General features: G+C 39.6%; 1 protein-coding gene across 2 annotated transcripts; it reads right to left on the reverse strand.

Moving 5' to 3' along the window:
• Positions 1 to 648: 648 nt before the first annotated feature.
• Positions 649 to 12,900, reverse strand: LOC146515690 (guanine nucleotide-binding protein G(i) subunit alpha-1). Of its 2 annotated transcripts, XM_085168035.1 has the most exons (10): positions 12,682 to 12,900; positions 12,381 to 12,520; positions 9,624 to 9,666; positions 7,790 to 7,931; positions 6,524 to 6,681; positions 6,261 to 6,389; positions 5,414 to 5,543; positions 5,177 to 5,330; positions 1,824 to 2,017; positions 649 to 1,724 (listed from the first exon to the last, which is right to left on the reverse strand). In XM_085168035.1, exons 2-9 carry the CDS (start codon positions 12,496 to 12,498, stop codon positions 1,827 to 1,829), a joined length of 1,065 nt encoding a protein of 354 aa, XP_085024161.1. In that variant the 5' UTR covers positions 12,499 to 12,520; positions 12,682 to 12,900; the 3' UTR covers positions 649 to 1,724; positions 1,824 to 1,826. The 2 variants fall into 2 exon arrangements, with proteins under 2 accessions (XP_085024161.1, XP_085024160.1); XM_085168034.1 differs by having other exon boundaries at positions 12,381 to 12,900.
• Between the last annotated feature and the right edge of the window lie 7,761 nt (positions 12,901 to 20,661).

The following is a 20,661-nucleotide window of genomic DNA, read 5'->3' on the forward strand; positions in this document are numbered from 1 at the left end:
AAAATCCTGGACACACCCCTGCTCATCTTATCCTGGCTAATTTTTCTTTTTGTTAGTGTCCTCATCTCTACTGGCAGGGTGAGAAAGTGTGACAACCTCATCTTTTGGCTGCTGGGCTGACAGGTTGTTCTTCTGTTTTGTGTTGCAGGTGCTCGGTGGGTGTGGTCATGTTCTCAGAGATTGTGAACGCCTGGGCTGAGTGTTGCCCTGTGTAAAACCACACAGCTTGTTCCCTCTAAGAAAATCAGCTCTGCTCCGGAGTCCTTTTCTTCAGTTTTCAAATTGATTTCAGATAAGCTGAAGCTTCATAATACACTCATGCCTTATTTAACTGCATGTGCTCCCCCCCATTCTGGAAAACTACGGTCAACGGTTTAAAACTCTTACACATGTAATTTACAATGTAAATGAGGGAAAAAAAAAAAAAAAAAAAAAAAAAAAAAACACAGCCAGAGTGTGTTTTGTGTATGTTCCCCCTTGGGTTTAAAACCTTAAACAATGATCAAAACAGTTTGAGATAAAACATCTGTTATGGGTTTTTAAGGTCTACATTTCTCAAAAGCATTTAAAAATGCTTCTTACTTTTCATAAAATAATAATACACACACACACACACACACCAAAACAAAAACAGGAGGCAAACATGTTTTTTTGCATAAGTTGCCATGGTTTCAACATAGCAACCCTTTTATTAGCAAAATCATGGAGATTAGTCCACTAAAGTCCCCATCTCATGGAAACAGAGCTGAGGAGAAGGAGGGGGCGGGGCATGTAACTTTAAACCTTCACAGATCATAATGAGTAACAGTGCACTTGTAACCAAATCAACTGTGTCTATGCACTGAACACAGATCTACATATGGTCCTACTGTCTGCTACAAGGCCACCATTGGCATCCTCTTTTCAAAGCTTCCCTTTCCTTCATGGTTCAATCGGGAATGTTTGTAGCAGCGCATCGACAAGGTGCACTTTTTGATTCGTGAGAGGAGCTCCTTTTTGGTCTCTTAGAAAAATAAAACTTTGAAAGAGGATGACAAGTAGAGGAATAAAGTCCCTTTGTTTTATATTGTGCGCGCACACACACACACACACACACACACACACGCACGCACACACGCGCGCGCAAACGCACACGCGCAAACTCCATCGCTCACATGTGCATTTGCCCTCGCTCGTATCACCCATGCAAACCACACATCAGTTTCCACACAGCTCTCACAGTATGTCAGCATCAGAGTGAATTGGTCTTGCTTGTTTTATACAAGGAGGCAAAAATATGTATATATAACAGTGAAGTGGCCAGAATTATTAAAAAACAAATATAGTATGAATTGAAGGGACTCGAGAAGAGTTAAATGGTGGCATCTAAATAAACAAGCGAACAATAAAGAAAAAACACTGCAACTAAGGCATGCAAGGCACGAGCAACTACAAAAAAGAAAAGAAAATGTGATGCACAGAAAAAAAAAAAAGGAAAAAGCAAAGGCCCCACTTTTTACATACAAATAAAAATAAGGTAAAAGAAGCACATTTTAAAAATAGAGGAAAAAAATCCCTGGCCATAGACAGTTGTACAAATATTTTACACAAAATGTTTTCTCTACATACCATTTTTAAACTTTTAGAGATGAACATAAGTTAATAAGGGGTTAAAAGTGAAATCAGTCCAAGCTTCCTCCACTCCTCTTGAATAAAGTCACTCATTAAACCGGACACCAAGCTGCCTGAACAGGGGGAAAAACAAACAAACCAAAACCTGGTTAGAGGAGAAAATGTGGCAGAAAATATGGAGGCCTGTTCACAGACAAAACATGACACGTCACCTTTTAGAAAAGACCACAGTCCTTCAGGTTGTTCTTGATGATAACGTCAGTGACGGCATCAAACACAAACTGCACGTTCTTGGTGTCGGTGGCGCAGGTGAAATGGGTGTAGATCTCCTTGGTGTCCTTTCTCTTGTTTAGGTCCTCAAACTGACACTGGACGTATGCTGCGGCCTCCTCGTAGGTGTTGGCGCCTGTGAAGTGGGTGGGGATAAAGAGGAAATGGAAATAGAGGGAGAAATGAAATCTAAAGCTGTTCCGTTTTTTCACTGCCATCATATAAGTTTAAAAAAAAAAAAAAAATGCATAGATGCACTTATTTTTCAGTTTCTCATCAACTGAATATGACTGTGCACACTGTTAGAGTTCTACTTAAAACTATAAAACTTAACGCCCTGTGAAAGTTGTTCCTTTGCTGACCTCCAGTCGTTTCACTCTGCAGTGACGTACAGGTTGAGTGTCAGTGTTGTGTGGTTCAATGTTCAACAGGCACCTGTCCTGAGCTCAGTCTCAAATAAACAGGATGCACTACCCGGCCGTGAAGGCCTTTAAATAGCAGTTCCAGCCTGGTGTCAAGCTGCAATTTAATTATGCTTTCCAAAAATGCTGCTCCAGTGTCAATTCGGATTTATTGTTGCCCTCGTTTTTCTCTAACCTGGCTGCAGAATATTTACTTCTCGGCTGACTTTGTTTATAATTTGACATTTATTCAAGCAAGGGTTTCACCTGACAGGAGAATAACAGAAGGGCAACAGCATGTTTTACTATAGCACTAATTCCAAAAGGAAGTGCAGATCTCACAAACCCACATTTAATTTTGTTCAAAACATAGAAACAAATGAGATAAGACTAGGATCACTCTGAGTTTGATTGCAGCAACATGTCTTGAATAAGTTAGGACAGGGTAACAAAATGCGGGGGAAAACAAACAAACAAACAAACAAATAAAAAAAAAAAAACCAAACCCAAAAACCAAACATGTGTATTACAATTTTGCTAAAAAGTCAATCACTTTGGTGATTGGGTATATATATTTTAAAAAAAAAGGTAGTCTTAGAGGTCTTCTAAAAGTCCTGACAACTTTACAAGCAAGAGTGTCCCACAGATAAGCTGTACAATGCCTCCATCTGACAGCAGAGCTCCCTGCAGGCAGACAGGTCATCCTTAGCCTGGAGAGGACAGCATACGCGCTACCTCTGTTGGACCGCAAGTCCTGCTTAAGCAGTTAATCCGGGGGATCCCGGGAGTTCCCTGGAGTTCCCTGGCACTGGCAGTGTCTCACAAGTCACAATTACAGATAAGTGGACTGGCAACAGTGTGGCTGACTTCACAAAGGCAGATAAAACTATACAGCAAGTAAAATACCAACAGGTAAGACAATACTGGAAGTATGATGTGTTTAACTGGAAGTGAAAGTGGCACAGTTGCTGCAGGCAAATCAGCGATTACGTGCGTGAGAGGAAAGACGCTGGACACTAGTTTAGTATTAACAGCACTGTATGTGTGAGGGCTTTAGCTGTTTTGGTCGGTAAAATGGGAAATCTGTTATATTTTAATAAAAGTCTTGCATATTTGAAGAAAGGGAGGAAGGCAAACTGTGAGTTAACACACCGCTCTATCAATAAAACACAGGAGAACCTGACGGATTATAATCGAGTGCTCAATCAGATTAATGTTTAACTGGGTGTTTGTTTTAGTTTTTATTCTTTCAGCTGCAGCCTCTGTGGTGTTTAACATTCTGAGTGTAACATGCAAATATTAAAAACAGAATCCAAACGTGGGCTTAAAGCTACAATAGGTGAACAATTTGATTTAAAGTACAAAAGGCAGCCTACAAATATTTATGTTTACGGAACAATAATATTATTAACATTAAATAAATTATTTGCAGAATTTATAAAGACTTTAGTCCCTCATAGTCTCAGTACACAGGCATCTAAGGAATCTTCCAGAAATGACAACACAATTATTCGGAGGACTGACTGGTCAGTAGGTGGCGATTTCATACATATCCATCTCTAATATGGTTCACAGCATCAGTTACCATGGCAATGCACCCAGTACAGTGGTCTGATGAAGAGCATCGTGTGCTTGAAATGTCATACACTACATGCAATAAGGAAACTGATTGAAATACAGGAAACTCAGCGTTAACACTCAATTTAACTGGATAAGCCAAAGTCCCGCTTCACAGTACAGACATCTGGTCTCCTCAGTACCCAGACATTTACACACTGTTAGAAGAAGAGGTGATGCCACACAGTAGTAAACATGGCCTTGTCCCAGCTTTTTTGAGATGTGCCTTCAAATTCAAAATAAGCCAGCATATTTCCTCAAATAATAACTATTCTCAGTTTTAGAAGTTCAAGAGATTTGAAAATCGCTGCATTCTGTTTTCATTCATATTTTACACAGCCCCCTTTTAAAAAATGAAGTTCTACTTTAAGCTTATGGTTATTACTTAAAATGTCTTACTTAAAAGTCAATACTGAGGTCAAAATGAACAACATCTGGCTTTATGAATTGAAAAACCTTCGCTTAGTATCACAGCTGAGTGTGGTTTTTTTGTTTTTTTTCAAGTTAACGTGAGTTATCAGTGTGTAAAATAAGGAAGTAAACGGCCACCACAAAGTAATGAGAAGTGTGACACCAATATTACTGAACTGGTTCTAAAAATTCAACCTTTACCACCAGAAATAAAACATGACAAACCCCACATCTATTTTAGGCACAGAAATGGTCCCTTGAGTGAGTGTACCATATTTGGAAACCATAAAATGTCCTTTCACAATAAATACAACGTGACCCGACGAGCCTCCTAGGGACGAAAAGGTTAAAACTTATCTTCTACTGAATCTCTGGATCCTTACATCACATCGATATAAATAGATGATGACATGATGTTACAGATGTGGTGTTCTAGTGTAGATTCATATCAAAATCATGGCTATTTAATCTGTATCTGTGAACCTGACAAAAATGCATTGTTTAAACATGAAGCAGCCCACACAGCTCCAGAGCACAGCAGTGGGATAAAACATCTGTGTCATCTACAGGGCCTGCCACACCTTTGTGTAGCTACAAAACAAGTTAGGCTCTAAAAGCAATAATCACAGGATTCTGACAGTATAAAGGAATCCAAATATGACTTAGTCATGTTACACAAAAACAACAACAGTTTAAATAAGTAGGTTAAATTTTTCTACACATCATTACAAATCCACGATTAAAAGCCCAAATCCTGCATACATAGTTGGGCTTAATGATTTATATACCCCGCCAACACACAAAGGACATTATTTGCATGTATAAAGTACCAGCTCTGCATGTCAGTGTTTGTTTATATGACTCACCTGCGTACTCAGGGAAGCAGATTGTAAGGGGGCTCTTTTTGATCTTCTCCTCAAACAAGTCCTTTTTGTTGAGGAAAAGGATGATGGAGGTCTCTGTAAACCACTTGTTGTTGCAGATCGAGTCAAACAGCTTCATGCTCTCGTGCATTCGATTCTGAGCGGGAGGAGAAGTGCACAGTGATTACCGATCAGAGACGTACTAGTGGGCAGAGTGTGCCAGGCTCAGACAGCTCTTACCATTTCCTCGTCCTCAGCCAGCACTAAGTCGTAGTCACTCAAAGCGACGCAGAAGATGATGGCAGTGACGCCCTCAAAACAATGAATCCACTTCTTCCTCTCTGATCTCTGTCCACCAACATCAAACATTCTGAGATCACAGAAAGATATTGTTAAATAAGTGCAACTCTCACACACTCACATGGTCTGGGTGATGACATTTTCACACAAACACACGCAAGTCTTTCAGAATGTGTAAAATACTGTGGACAGCTGTCAGAGCTTTTAAAAGCCATTTTTTCAGTTAGTTTTCAAGAGTATGAAGCTACTGTGTTCTTGCATTCAGTGTGATATTAGGTGACGAGACTACACGCTGGCCGACCACTCGTAGCTTTTCATTTTTCATGAACAAGGCGTCAACTACTAGTGGTTGCCTCACATAGGAACAGCAGGGCATCGTCTATCAAAATGCAAACTCCTGAATTTGCTGATTCTGATCCTATACTATCCGAAACTATAACAATGCAAATGAGAGACCTTTGACACCAAATGATTTTATGAGTTATGAAAATGAGGAAAGAATTGATGGCTATAAGAAAGCCATAAACCATTACCTACTACATGTCACATTTTGGTTCTTGGAGGCACTCCTGTCACAGTGTTTGGTCTAAATTGTTTAGTATTAGTGCATCTGAAGTTTTTTTCTATCTTTTTTTAAAGCTATGAGCCGTTTTGGCTTCTAAAGGTTAACAGTCATAAATGAAAAATAAAGGCAGGCATATGTGAGTCAGTGTAGACTTTACATGGAGCACCACGAGACACTGCTGTGTTTAAACAAAACTAAAACAATGATGGTGGCTATACTCACTTGAAGTGCAGGTCCTTGAAAGTGAAGTGTGTTTCCACAATACCGGTAGTTTTGACTCTGGTCCTCAGCACATCCTGCTGGGTTGGAACGTAAGCACTGTTGGATATCCTGTCCAGGTCATTTAGGTAACTTTGGAAAGAGAAAAATCAACAAGAGAAAGAAAGATTGGCAACAAGCTAAAGCACTGACGTAAGAGCGGGAGTTATTCTTCCAAGGACAGTCCCCTGCTGTTTGAAGTATGCGTGTCCGTGCATCCTACTCACTATGCTGCAGAGTCGTTGAGCTGGTACTCTCGGGAGCGGCTGAAGCAGGCTTGAACTCCTCCATCTTTCCACAGCCGCTGGATGACCCCAGCCAGTTCACTGGTCATGAAGCCCTCTTCTGCTGAGCCCGCCAGGACGAACAGCTGCCGCGCGTCATCCTAAAGGCAAAGACACTTAACTGAAAACAGCCTAAAGAAGGTTAACTCATTATCAAATAGAAACAAAGATTTACTAGATTTGTTTTGCTAATTTTTTTCTATATTTAGAAAGATCACAATTCATCTATGGTCGTTAGTCCTTACCCGAATGGGCCGTGCAAACTAAAGTGATAAATTAATAATTAATTAACTGTGTTTTCCCCAGTCCTTTCACCTGTTATACTTTACATAAAATTAGATTTCAAAAGGGGCACAGTGTCTAAACGCCAGAGGCAAAAACCTTGATATTTGAGAGAGCATAAAATCAGAAAAGAAAGGCTTCAGGATTAAACTTGGTCACGATGAGAGAGCCAGGCCAGTCATGCAGACACAATGACTAGCTCTTTTGTTATGCCAAGAGGGGAAAAAAAGAAAAAGAAAAAGGAGAAACAGATTTGCAAAAAGAAACAGGAGTCTGTTTAAAAAAAAATCTGCCAAACAGGATATTAATAAACTAGACTTGTGAAAACAGAAATAAAACAATGGCCACGACGTCTCCAGTGAGAAAGAAAAACAGAAATGTTGCCTGTTTATTATAAATGAGGCTATAATAACTTTGCACACTGGATTTATTACATACACTTTGCACATCTTCTACTTAAATTTCCTAAACTCCCACCCCACTGTCTTGGTCATAATCTTTAAATACTTCTTAATTTCTGTAGATAGTTGGGATATATTCTTATTTTGTGAATTTATATAGGAATGTATACATTATACATACTGTAAATATTATATATTCCATTTCTGTACCACAGTTTTGGTTTTTTTGTGCATCATCATATGAGGACAGATTTCTCATTTGAAACTTTTGACAGGCAGCATTTCACTTCATTATGAGGACTGAGGTAATGAGCTATCTGGACAACACAACGACAGTCCTCATCACAGTGAGCTTTAGCTTTAAGAAGACTTTTAAATGTGATATTAAGCACAGACCAGTTTTTTATCCTTTTTCCCCCTAGAAGGTTGCAATGCAAAGAACCCTGCCCATAAGGCAAATGACTAAGTCGCTGTTACCACAGACAACCTGTGAGGTTGTCTGGATGCTGTGTTTTCTGTCACTTACTGCTCTGGCTTGATCAGCAAAGTCAATCTTGAGGCGTCCCATGGCTCTGATGATGGCAATAATGGACTGGATGGTGTTGCTGTAGACCACAGCCTTGTACTGCTTACACTCCTCCTCTGAGTAGCCTGCTTCGTGGATAATCCTGAAACACAGAGAGAACATTAGCAGGCGTGCCACAGTTAATTCTAATTTCATACAATAAGTACAAACAATGGGATTCAATCTGTTCTTTAAATGCTGGTAAACTGGTTGATAGTTAACATAACAAAATAGATTATAAAAGGTATAAATAATGGTCCATTTCATGTTCGAGATTGCTATTAAAATCTGCAACAAGGCCAAACAAGCAATCAACTGCTTTAGAAAACCAGGAGATAAAAGTAAATGCTGCTGCTCATCTGGAGTCACGTTTGTTCTAGCTCTGTTTTAGGTCTCCCTCAGCTCCCGAGGGAAATGTCTGGCTCATTAGTTGCCTAATACTCACCAGCTAAGTGAGCCTGGTGGCTGCTTTTTTATTTTAATAAAAATGACACAATGTGTGAACTAACCTAGTGGAGCAGCCTTCTCAGTTAAACAATGGGCTGAAAGTTGGTACCAAAGCTCTGTCAAACTGAGACTTAAAAATATAGAGAGAGTTATACTTTTACTGATCACTTGTATAATTTGAATGATTAACTGTACTTATTAAAATCACATTCTAATTCAAGCTCGTATGCCTCTATTTTCTTTAGTGTTTATTCTTAGACTATTTTTATAGTACCGCATCATTTCCAGTTGAAAATAATCATATTTATTTTTCGATGAGCTATGATGCAGGTTCTCAGATCATCTTAAGCATTGTAGCTCCCCCCCCTTTGAGGACATTTATCTCTGATTGGCTGCTCCTCACAAACTGAAGGTCTAAACGACAGGTATGTGGGGCTTATGTATTCACAGCCAGAGTGGTGTGCTTGAGATGACAATATTAGGAATACCCACTCTGACATCATACAGAGCCAAGAGCAGAAAAAATATCTTAAACTGTGTGTCTGGAGCAGTCTGAAGCCTGAGCTTCTGGCAGCATATATGACAGATATTAGGTAAAATAATAACAGAACAACTTTAAATTGTTTTTTGAATAAGCCTCTACTCAATTAGTTTTTACTGGATGTTTTTGGGGGAATTAAAAATAATTAACTATGGGACAGTCTGGTTAATGACTTGCTGCTTTTTATGTATTTTTTTAAGGTTTTATGTTTAAGTTTATGGTCAAACAGGGGTGGGCAATCTCAGTCCACGAGGGCCGATGTCCTGCAGGTTTTAGATCTCATCTTGGGTCAACACACCTGAATCACATGATTAGTTCGTTACCAGGTCTCTGGAGAACTTCAGGACATGTTGAGGAGCTAATTTAGCCATTTAAATCAGCTGTGTTGGTTCGAGGACACATCTAAAACCTGCAGGGACACCGGCCCTTGTGGACTGAGATTGCCCACCCCTGTTGTAGAATGAGGATGACACGCCCATTAAAATTGAACATTTTTTGTTGCCTGTGCAGGAAGGAAATGGTTGTGCTCCACATATTGCCTATTCACCACATGGTGTATTTTATACTGTATGTTTAACATTAAAAAGAACAAATATTTCCATCACAAACATTAAACTGAGTGTCATGTGATAATTTCTAATTATCACAGTTGCGTTAGATAATCCATACTCTTAATGCATCATAAGGGAATTCACTGAGATTGGCACTGGTATACTGTGATTACCCTTTTTAATAAAAAAAAATACATCAAGTATCTTAGTGTGCTTGATGTATTCTAAACTGTATTACTGATTCATTCGTACTTACTTCATCTGTTTAACAATGGTACTCTTCCCAGACTCCCCAGCACCTGAAACACAGAACAGAAGTTTGAGAAAATTACAGCAATCGTGTTAATTATTTCAAAACAGAAGCAGGTACGGTGCAAACCTACAAAATTACATTAAATGCCAACCAGTGTGAAATAAACACACATAATTTACCTTTAAACACCAAACTGCACGATTCATTTCAAGTATCTGTGCAGCCCTACATTTAAAACACTAAGATAAGTTAATGGTGCCAGACTAGCTTCTGTTAAATGCACTTTTTTCAAGTTTTAAGTGAGTTCTGCCTGTGGTGTATGAACACCCACAGCGGTGTCTGAGGTCAGATTTAGTTGAGTCACAAAGCGCAATTGGATTAATTAACTGGATCGTCTCGTCAATGAGATTATAGACAGCTTAAACTTCCTTGTGTTAGAAATTCATCCCATACCAGCTTGGCAGAACTCTGCATCTCCAATGATTTATGTATGACTACAACACTACGGTATATAAGGCAGTGTGATACCACTGCTGCCTTTTAGGTGACACATATCAAAATATAAGAAAAATACAATGCTGTTTCATTTCACATAAAGCTCAACAACTCCATCTGAGATTAAGGCATGTTTTAAGATGAGCACACAACATTTTAATTAGCTTACCCCTCCCGGGACTTTTAGTTCCCCAGTGGCTGGAGCGATTTGCCACTTCATCATCCCATATGAAAACAGCAACACACAATAGAGCTACCAGTACTGAAAACATCACTTAAATTTAATTTGCAAACACGCGTGCGCCTGACTGAGCTGCTGAAATTGAAGGGATAATAGAAACCAATTATGACAAAAACTGGTGGAGTAAAATGGTTAATGTTTTGCCACAGAGACGGGATGACAGGGAAAACAAAATACACACTTATAAAATGCAGATATCTCTGCAGTTTTTGCACCTATGTTGCTTTCTCTGTCATTTGTTTGCAAAAATAATGCTAGACAAAAATAAAAATCTGTCTCACATTTGCATTTAAGCTGCTTGCAAAAACTCTACAATTAAGACAGTCCTCCCACTCAAAGCAGTGATTGCAAGAGCCTGTCATTTGCTGATTACTGTATTATTACATACATCCCCAGCGGGGAAGCATTACAGAGCAGCAAACTGCAGTGAGAACATATCAGTCTCCCTCAGAGACATGAACATTATACCAGATATTCAACGTCACAAATGTGGATGTAAAACATCTTTGTGTTTAAACAGATTAGCCAGACCATTAGATGATGAATCCACAAACCAAACTTGCATCTCATGCAGGTGGTTGTGGGAATCGTGACAGGTAAAAGCACCATGAAAATTCAAATAAGGTTTCATCTCAAATGACGCACAAGCTTGACAATGGGACGTATGGGGTTGTGAAGCCATGCTGGAGAATAGCTGGTGCCACAGCCCTGTTTGAGCAGAGATTAGCTGCGAGACGCAGAATAAGACTGCATTTTCAAAAACAGCTTGCAGACTGCATGGCTGTGGCAGGCATCCCATTAGCACGCACTAACCGTTTCTGTCGTGCGTGCATTACTGTCAGCCCGGCTGCACATAGGTTGCTATGCAACCTCTACCCCATCTATCCATGCTGAGATAGGCGAGAGTGGTCATGTAATGGGAAGAATGGAGAGGTGTGGCAGCTTTCCTTAAAACTGTGAAATAATCCTGGAGAAATGTGACATGCGGTTATGTTAACTGGAAGCTTATCTATGGTTTACATCCCATAATTTGAAAGCTGGGCCATAACATTTTTTTAAGCAGCATTAGTAGTTTAAGTATGCAATTTTCTGAACATATTTGCATGGTAGGCCAACATATTCAAATGGCAGCACTAATGCCCCCCCCCCACACACACACAGCATTTGGGTAATGCAGTTTTGGATGACATAAGAGCAAGTCATACAGAGATAAACAAACAAGTATAGATACAGAGGGTTTAAATTGTGTGTACAACGCTTCAGCAGAGCAAACATGTCTCGCAGGAGGGGGGGGGGGCGTATTATTCGAGACCTGTTGAATAGTGAAGCTCGCACATACTTTAATGCTGTTCCAACAGATAACAACTTTAACACTGCTCACAAGTGTTAGTTTCAAATATTTGCTGGATTGTAGAGATAACCGATCTAGGGCACGTCTACTTTCTTTTTGATTTACGTCATGAAGAAACAGGAAGGGAGCTAGCTAGCTATTGCACTTTAAGCCATATTAAAAGATGTGCTATTAGTCGGAGTCACGAAAGATAGCAACACAGACACTTGTTTACAGAAAGTTATTGATGCTTTCTGACGGCTAACAAATCCAAGCTAGCACCGAGGCGTTACACTAGCCAAGCAGCTAATTGCTTAGTTAAATTAGCTTACCGACTTACCGCTGGGTATTAGCGGTTTGCTTCTGTGGAAGCAACTAATCAGTGTGCTCTTATCTAGTGTTAGTTAACAGCACAGTTACAATTAGAGTTAATTCAACAAGGGATAAAAGATAGGAACTCCACTGGCTCAAACTTTTTTTTAGCTAACACCACCGTACCATTCAAATAAAGCCCCGACATTTCCCCACCTTTGCCTCTGTTGCTTCATGGGCTGGGTAAAACTTGAATTTTAGCAGCTACAAAAACTTGTTTAAACCTTCATCGGGTTGTTTTTACGCCTGGGCAACGAGAGTCCCACAGAAACACACAGACCCAGTCCCCGTCCCTCCCTCGGTCCGTCCATCTTTCTCTCACCAAGCAGGAGCAGCTTGACCTCCCGGGCAGCCTTTTCGCCGTCGTCTCGCAGATTCCTGTCGATCATCTTGCTCCGCTCCTGCGCCGCCTTGTCGTCCGTGCTCAGCGTACACCCCATCTTTGTCTGCTCCTCAACGGACCTCCGAATAAATACAATAAACGCACACGAAAACACAACTTTTGACTACGACTGCAACGACATGCAAAGGCTACCGAGTTAGCATCCAGTGGGGAGGAGGAGAAGAAGAAGGAGGAGGAGGGGGCAGTCTGTCTAACAGTTAAGAGTCAAACACGCCCTAACCTCGCACTCAAGCTCCGGATTTATCAGCCGAGGCTTCTCAGATATCAGTTAAAAAGCAAAGTGTCGCGTTTCTGATATCTTCGTCTTGGGTTTAAATTAGTCGACTGGTCAAGCAGGTGGAGTCAGTCACATTAAAGCAAAACAGACGGCACCATCTGCGGAGCAGTCCGAAAAACGTTCGCTTCCTGTGTTCCGCTCACATACCTGCAAACTACGCATGCGCGAAACGCAACAAGCTTCTTCTTTTAAAAAGCAGAAAGCTTATTTTTGGGAAGTGACCACTGTGGAAAAGAAAGAAAACCACGAGACAAAGTCAAAACTCGAAAGCATTCACGCTTTATTGCTTAACAATTTTTAAACGTTTCCTAAGTGAGTTTAAATTCAGATTACACACAATTAATTCAACATGTACTGAGGCAAAATGTGAATTTACAGATTTTATTGGTAATTTACTTAATTTTTATTTAGATAAAGAAAACAAAAAACGTTTATTTAGAATTAGAAAAGTAGAAATATAAATTACAGTGGTACATTTGTGGTCAATGTACCACTGATCTGTCTACACTTATCATGGTTATGCATGTCATGGCAATTTCGGGATTTCTTTGAATTGTTCTTTTTCCAGGGTAAATTGATTGTACAGCAGACATTTTTAAAGACTTAAAAAAATGTTCTAATCCATACAGGGTCAAAATTATACATAGAGGCTCAAATAAATGCTTATACACTCACTTAAATCTTTCAATAAGTGGGGCTAAAGGTTCAAAGGTGTCTTATTTGTGCTTATGACTGACTACAGCTGTTATTTTCTATTGCAGCATAAAAAGGATTTGCTTGACAACACTAATTGGACACAATAGCAGATTTAAACAAGTCACAAAAGTCTCTAGGAGCCATTTCCAGACAACTGCAGATCCTAACATCATCAGTTCAAACAACTGTACATAAGTACAAGATGTTCAGATGTGTTACCACTTTGCCAAAGTCTGGAAAAAGACAATCTGTCACCCTCAGATGAGAGGAAATGGGTTAGGATGTTCAAGTACAACTTAGGAACCACCATGTCTCAAGCCTGCCATGAACTGGAGACTGCTGAAAAACCAGGGTCACTGGTCACAGCAAAGCAAGTTTTACATCACTGTGAACTGAGAGAAACTCCTGCTCCAAAATCAGAACCTTAAAGTTTAACTAACATTTGCAGTTGCCCACACGGACAAGCCAAATTCCTTCTGGGCAAAAGTACTATGGTTAGTTAGACAAGTATTGAGCTATTTGGCCACAATGATGCATGTTCAGAGAAGTAAAGGTGAGCTTTGCAAACCTAAGAACACTGTGGCATCTTTCAAGCATGATGGTGGTAGCATTGTATTCTGGGGTTGTTTTGCTGCCAGTGGTACTAGTACATTCCACTTAAATGGTCATAACCCCCCTGGAAATTACGCCCCTGTCCCAAACGCACACAAAAAACTGGTAGGCTAACATTAAGTTTCTACTACTACTACTTCAAAGCCTCAACCTCAATCTCTCTCTTTTTTTCTTTAAATGTTTATTTATAAGATTTTAAGTTCAAAGTTACATAACGTCACACGTGAATCAAAAGTTCAAAAGAAACACCATTGTCCAAAAAAGATGATCTCCTGTGTGAGTTTAGACAGGGCAACAGAGAGTTCACCAAGACCAGAAGATGTGGAAACATGTCCAGGAAGGAATCAGGGTCCGGCAGAGGTGCAGTTTCACACAAACACAAAGTGCAGTCAAATGGGTTAAAGTTTATGTTAAATTCCCATTAATATAATTGAGAAAAGGGCCCCAGATTTCAACAAACTTAAAATGGGTGTCAGCCAAATGATAACGAACCTCTTCAATATACAAACAAGCAATCATCTCACGTAGCCAAGCCCTGAACAGTGGAGGAGATGGTGATTTCCAGGCTCTAAGAATAAGTCTTTTAGCTACAATCATGCCAAACATTAAGGCTTTCTGAAGAAGACGTCTGAGCGCCAATGAGGTTAGGGAGCAGCCTAGCACTGCAAGTACACCATCCAGCTCTAATTTTAAGTCATAAATCCGGTTATACATATTAAATATCTCTGCCCAGAAACTCCTGAGTGTGGGGCAAGACCAGAAAAGGTGACCAAGGGTTCCATCCATTGCTTTGCATCTGTCACACAAAGACGAAATAGACGGAAAAACTCAACCTCAATCTTATTGGTAATTTGTAGACTACATTTCAAAAGTGTGGTATGTGCAAAGAAACAAACCAGTTTAAATGAATTCTACCAATTCTGGTAGCAGAGGAGTGATCAAATAGCCATCCAGGATTATGGCAGAAGCTTGGTGATAGTGTTTGGTGCAAGATGCAAACGCTAAGGAACATTCATCCAGATCTAAAGTGTATGGAATTATATTAGCCTGTTTGTGTATTTTTGACCATGTGGATTAGGGAAAACTCAAATTTCACTTCTTGTTTTTTTGAAGTCATTAAAGATGTCTCCTGTACAATCATTCCACGCTGGAAAAAGAACTGTTTAAAGATCACAAATAGCTCCAAATTACCATGAAATTCATGCCTATGATGAGTGTATGTAAACTTTTTTATACCAGCTGTAGCTCAACCATTTTTATTGCAAATAGAGTGCAAATATTTCAATTAACAAAATGTCAAAATAACGACTACAATTTGGTTAGGAAACATGTTTTATTAGATAAATCTTAACATTTCTGCATATTGTATGCCACGAGGACTCTGTATGAAGAGCATCTCGGTAATGTTCAAGCAGCTGCTCTTCATTCATGCAGTCTTCTTGAGGCATGTTGGTCATTTTGCTGCGGTCCAGAGTAGGTGCAATGTAGAGTTTGCAGACATTTGGATGCACTCTTAGTGAGGTCACACTTATCTGTGACCTGACTGTTGATGACAGACTCTCCCATGACCTTGTGCATTTTTCACGAGCAAGGATAAACAACTTATAAATAAACGTCCTCTGATTGTGACATCCACAATATCTTTGCACGAATTTGATAGCATGCTTACAGTAACATTTCTTAATTTGAATTACTATCAAATGAAACTAGCAAATACTAATTTACTAACACAAAGAACTTCACGTTGTATTATGAAGTGAAATATGTTCTTAGAAATGAATTCATGCATTTACACTGCTGACAGAAAAGCTCTTGATTTCATGTCAGGTCTTAAAAAAGAGAAGCTGGAGAGTTTTTCTGGTGTGTTGCAAACATTTGTAGTGTCTGAAAATCACATGATAATTTAGGCAAATCAGCTGCAATTAGGTGGCACTTGTTTGTTTTGTGGAACTGTGCAACGTAGAAGTGTTTGTGTGTGAGAGAGCGCAGAATAATTCACACTTTGCCTGTGATGTCGGGGCTGTTTTGCATTGCAAGCCTCTGTCGTGAGTTCTGGACATTCAGTAACATGTTTGCATATGAAGCTTGTGGGGAAAAAAAGCTGTGACATGCTTTTAATGTAGAAAAGTTTGCTCATTTTGAGTATTTCACATATAGATTTTTGCCTTTCATAAACTTTTGTCCATATAATTTCTATTATCAGTTGTATTCCTTAGAGATCATTTTCACCACGAATATTTTGACTGGTCATGATAGGGAACCCACAGGGATATTACTCGTGGGTAGGTCCTGGATTTGTGCATCGTGGTTTATGGTCATGGCTCTTTAGGACGCTTAATCAAATTGAATTATCACACTTGAGCCTTCCCTACTCTGCATGTCAAAATGTAAAAGGTCTACAGTGAAAAATGTCAAATCTTTTTATAAAGACTACAGTCTTTTCTTCCAACATAAAAACAACATTTCAAAAACCTAAAAACACAATATATGAATTCCTCCTACTAGTTTCTATAGGTCTTACAGGTGATAAAGGAGGAGACAGTCAATGACAGTCTGAAGTATTTCTCAATAACCAGCATTTGAATTGTGAATGCGATTTGATTTTGCCATAAATAAGTTAGAAATTATTGGGACAATGGGACAATCATTGGGACACCGTCAGGCCTCTTGTGCGGCTGTCAGGTGGTGGACGGATAAGCTTAGGTCCACAAATGAGGGCTACACCCTGTGGTTGACCTCTCCCAATGACCACATCCAAGAATTCAAATGAGTGTTGTGACCAAAGCACCTGAAATCTGTGCAGCTAAAAAAAAAAAAAGGAAAAAAGTAGAGTATGAAAACAGGATTTTAGTCGTGTTTAGGAGTTTATTTTATGGGCCATTATTTTGAATTTAATAATTTGAAACACGCATAGACCTGTGAATACGGAGGGCGATGAAATCAAAATCCTGCTCTCCTAATGTCAGCTCGACCTTTCGTGAACCATTGTACGCGTAATCATTTTGTTTATACACAGGATGGGACAGGGTACAGATGTGGTTAGAATTCATATCCTCAATTTACATGTGATTTCCTTGGGAGATGGCTATGTCATGCAAACTAGAACCATCATTTTTCCAGTCTACACTAAGTAATCATGGAAAGATTCCCCTTTTGCATGTACAATGTGCAAAAATCAACAGGAAAACCCCCCTGTTTTAATAATTGTCAGAAAACATATGTCAGGCTCTCAGAGGAGGGTGTGGCATGTTTTTTTTCTTCCTGTCAGTGTAACTCGCGAGGAACAGGAAGTCTTTGAACTTTTTAAACTGAGTGCAAAGTGAGCGTGTCAGCACGTTCACTTTGCTCCACAGAGATCAGGGGCTCTGAGGGAGACTATTATTGTGTTTGCATGCGTATATGTGTTAAACAGGTTTCTGTGTTTTTGCACAAAGAGCCTTAAATATCAAGAATAAATGGCAAAATAATCAGCAACTACCTAATGTACTGGTGACAACATCGGATTGCATTGGTATTATGTAAACACCACAAGCTTTTCATTGGCAGTCATAAATCTGCATGTGGTGGTACAACCCCCCCCCCCCCACACACACACACACACACACACAACCAAAGAAAGACCCTCACCTCTTGCTAACCACATTATTTGTGCCACAGAATAGGAGGAAGTCATGAATTAGTTTTGTGAAAGTTTAATTCACAAACCCAAGACACCATAACACACTTAAATGTTCAAATATTTCTGGTTTTGCTTTGTGTGTTATGACTTTGCTGGCAATTTGGGGTGATCGTGGCTCAAGAGTTGGCAGTTTATCTTGTAATTGGAAGGTTGCCAGCTCGAGCCCCGGCTCGGACAGTCTCGGTCGTTGTGTCCTTGGGCAAGACACTTCACCTACCGCCTACTGGTCATGGACAGAGGGGCCGATAGCGCAATATGGCAGCCTTGCTTCTGTCAGTCTGCCCCAGGGCAGCTGTGGCTACAACTGTAGCTTGCCTCCACCAGTGTGTGAGAGTGAATGAATAGTGTAATTGTAAAGTGCTTTAAGGGTCTCGAAAAGCACTATATAAATGCAATCCATTATTATTATTATTATTATTATTAAAAGGTGAAGCATGGTTCACCCACTTCTACATGATAGTCATCTGCAGATCAAGAAGGCAGAGGGGGCAGGACCAGGAGTTGCTGGCCCTCCACAATCAGCCCTCCAGGTGGCACCAGAGTCAAGAAACAACTAATCAGCAGGAGCTCAGAACTGGTGAGGGAGATAGGGATGTTTAAATAGAAAGAAAAACTTTCATCTGTGTTTTTATGAAGATTACTCAGGATCATTTAGAAAGTTGTTTGGCACACATACACACACAACAAATGGGAGAACGTTTGATGATGAAGTTGAGCATCCACAACACCACTTGCAAAAACATTAGAACACTGTTTAAAATGGAAATAATACAATGATTTACAAGTCTCATAAATCCATTTTATTCACAGTAGAACAAAGGAAACATCAAATGTTTAAACTGAGATTTTCTTTACGACCCAATGAAAAATATCAGCTCATTTTGATATTTGATGACAGCAACAAAACAAAAGTTGAGGAGTGGCAACAAAAGACTGGACAAGTAGGTGATACAAAAAAGAAACAATTGGAGGAAGATTTTGCAGCTAATTATGTTATAATGGCAACAGGTCAGTAACATGACTGGTTATAGAAAGAGTTTCTGTTAGAGAGAAAGAGTTTTTCAGAAGAAAAGATGGGCAGATGTTCACCAACCCTCAAAGAATTTCCGAATAATGCTCCATAATGAATTATCTCATTATCTGCAGTACATACTAATGTCAAACATTTCAGAAAATGCGTGTGCAAAGGTCAAAACCCAAAATCAATATTGGATGCCTGTGATTGTTCCAGAAATCACTGTATTTGAACAAAGTTCACCGTGCCATCTACAAATACAGTTTAAGCCTCTGTCATATAATGAAGAAGCAATATGTGAACATGATCCAGAAACACTGCTGTCTTCTTTGGGCCAAAGTTCATTTATAATGGACTGAGGCAATGTGGAAATTGTTCTTTGGTCATATGAATCATAATTTTAAATAATCTTTTTTAGAAAATGTGGATGCTGTGTCCTCTAAACTAAAGAGTAGAGAGACCATCCACCTTTTATCAGTGCTCAGCTCAAAGCCTGCATCTCTGATGACATGGGGGTGTATTAGTGCCCATGGAACTGGCAATTTACACACCTGGAAAGGCACCATTGGTGCCTGAAAGGTATATACAGGTTTTGGATCAAATTACGGTCTCATCCAGACAGTGTCTTTTTCAGGCCTTGCATATTTCAGCAAGAAAATGCTAAACTGCCTCCTACTGGAGCTATTAGAACCTGACCTGCCTGGAGTCAAGACCTTTTACCAACTGATAACACTTGGGCCATCTTGAAATAAAAAAACACGACAAAGAAGATCCAGGACTGTTGACAGTTATTATCCTACATCACACAAAAATAGGACCGCATTCCTCTCCCAGAAGTCCAGCAGCTGGTCTCCTCAGTTCTCAGATGTTTACAGGCTAAAAGAAGAGGGGATGCACATACACAGTGGCCCTGTCCCAACAGCTTTGAGTCGTGTTTACACCATCAAATTCACATTTTTCTTAAAATTGTTCATTTTCTCCTTTTAAACATTTGGTATGTTTCGTATTTTCTAATGTGAATAAAATATGGGATTTGTACAGGACCTCTTCTACATGTTGAAGGTAAAAACACTTCTACAAAGGATACACCTATGCATCCTCAATTACAGCTCCTCTGGCAAGCCTCGTCACTCCTCTGTCCTCCTGATGCATTTTAGGAACTGACACATCCTCAAATATGAAAGTTTCCTTTCCAGTTCACAGGCAGGAGGCCAAAGTAGACATGGGAGGCACAAATTTGAGAAATTTGAGAAATAACAAAGGTTTAAGGAGGCCAGCGGATATGATGACGGGAGTAAAACAAGAACAAGACACATGAGGCAAACCTTAACCAACACTGACACAAGTTGACAAAGACACGGGAAAATGGAGGACAAAAGCACATGATGACAAGATAGAGGGAAGCAAACCACAGGGAACACAAGAATACAAGAATAAAATCAAAGCAGAAACCAAAACTCAACAACAGGACAGTGACAGACTTTAATGTTGGAATAAGTCAACAGCAGCTGTGAGCATGGAGCCAGAATATTCCCATCTTTCATTTGATATATTCTGTGTTTACATGCTGCTGACACGTTGGAAGTTCTGAACTGATATTTATCTGAGAAGTTTCTGCTTCTCTTGCTACAATAACAGCGTCACAGTGCAAAGCCTTCAGAAGATATTTCCAGAATTCTCAAACACAAGAAACGATAAAAGGCTTTTGTACAATAAGAGTCACACGCTCCTCCATCGTGACCCCCAAAAAATTCTATAGCCAGAAGAGAAATCTCTGCGGTAAAACCGAATGACACGTGTGATTCTAAATATTACATATTGCTGTTATTTTGTTTCTTTTCTAGTCTCACACAAAATGATCATGGGCACGTGTTTGAGGGATCTGATCGTACTTTGAGGAGACAGGGAAGAGCTCCTAAAT

Source organism: Neolamprologus multifasciatus, chromosome 7 (genome assembly GCF_963576455.1).
Source record: "Neolamprologus multifasciatus chromosome 7, fNeoMul1.2, whole genome shotgun sequence".
In the NCBI taxonomy this organism is placed as follows: domain Eukaryota; kingdom Metazoa; phylum Chordata; class Actinopteri; order Cichliformes; family Cichlidae; genus Neolamprologus; species Neolamprologus multifasciatus.

Bases quoted from the DNA above. Each gene is read 5' to 3' on its own strand.
- LOC146515690 (XM_085168035.1), bottom strand. From the start codon at position 12,498: ATGGGGTGTACGCTGAGCACGGACGACAAGGCGGCGCAGGAGCGGAGC. The intron at 5,544-6,260 runs GTGAGTATAGCC...CTGTGATCTCAG, and splicing joins TTCAAGGACCTGCACTTCAA to AATGTTTGATGTTGGTGGAC. The intron at 2,018-5,176 runs GTGAGTCATATA...CCCACTTCACAG, and splicing joins CTGCTTCCCTGAGTACGCAG to GCGCCAACACCTACGAGGAG.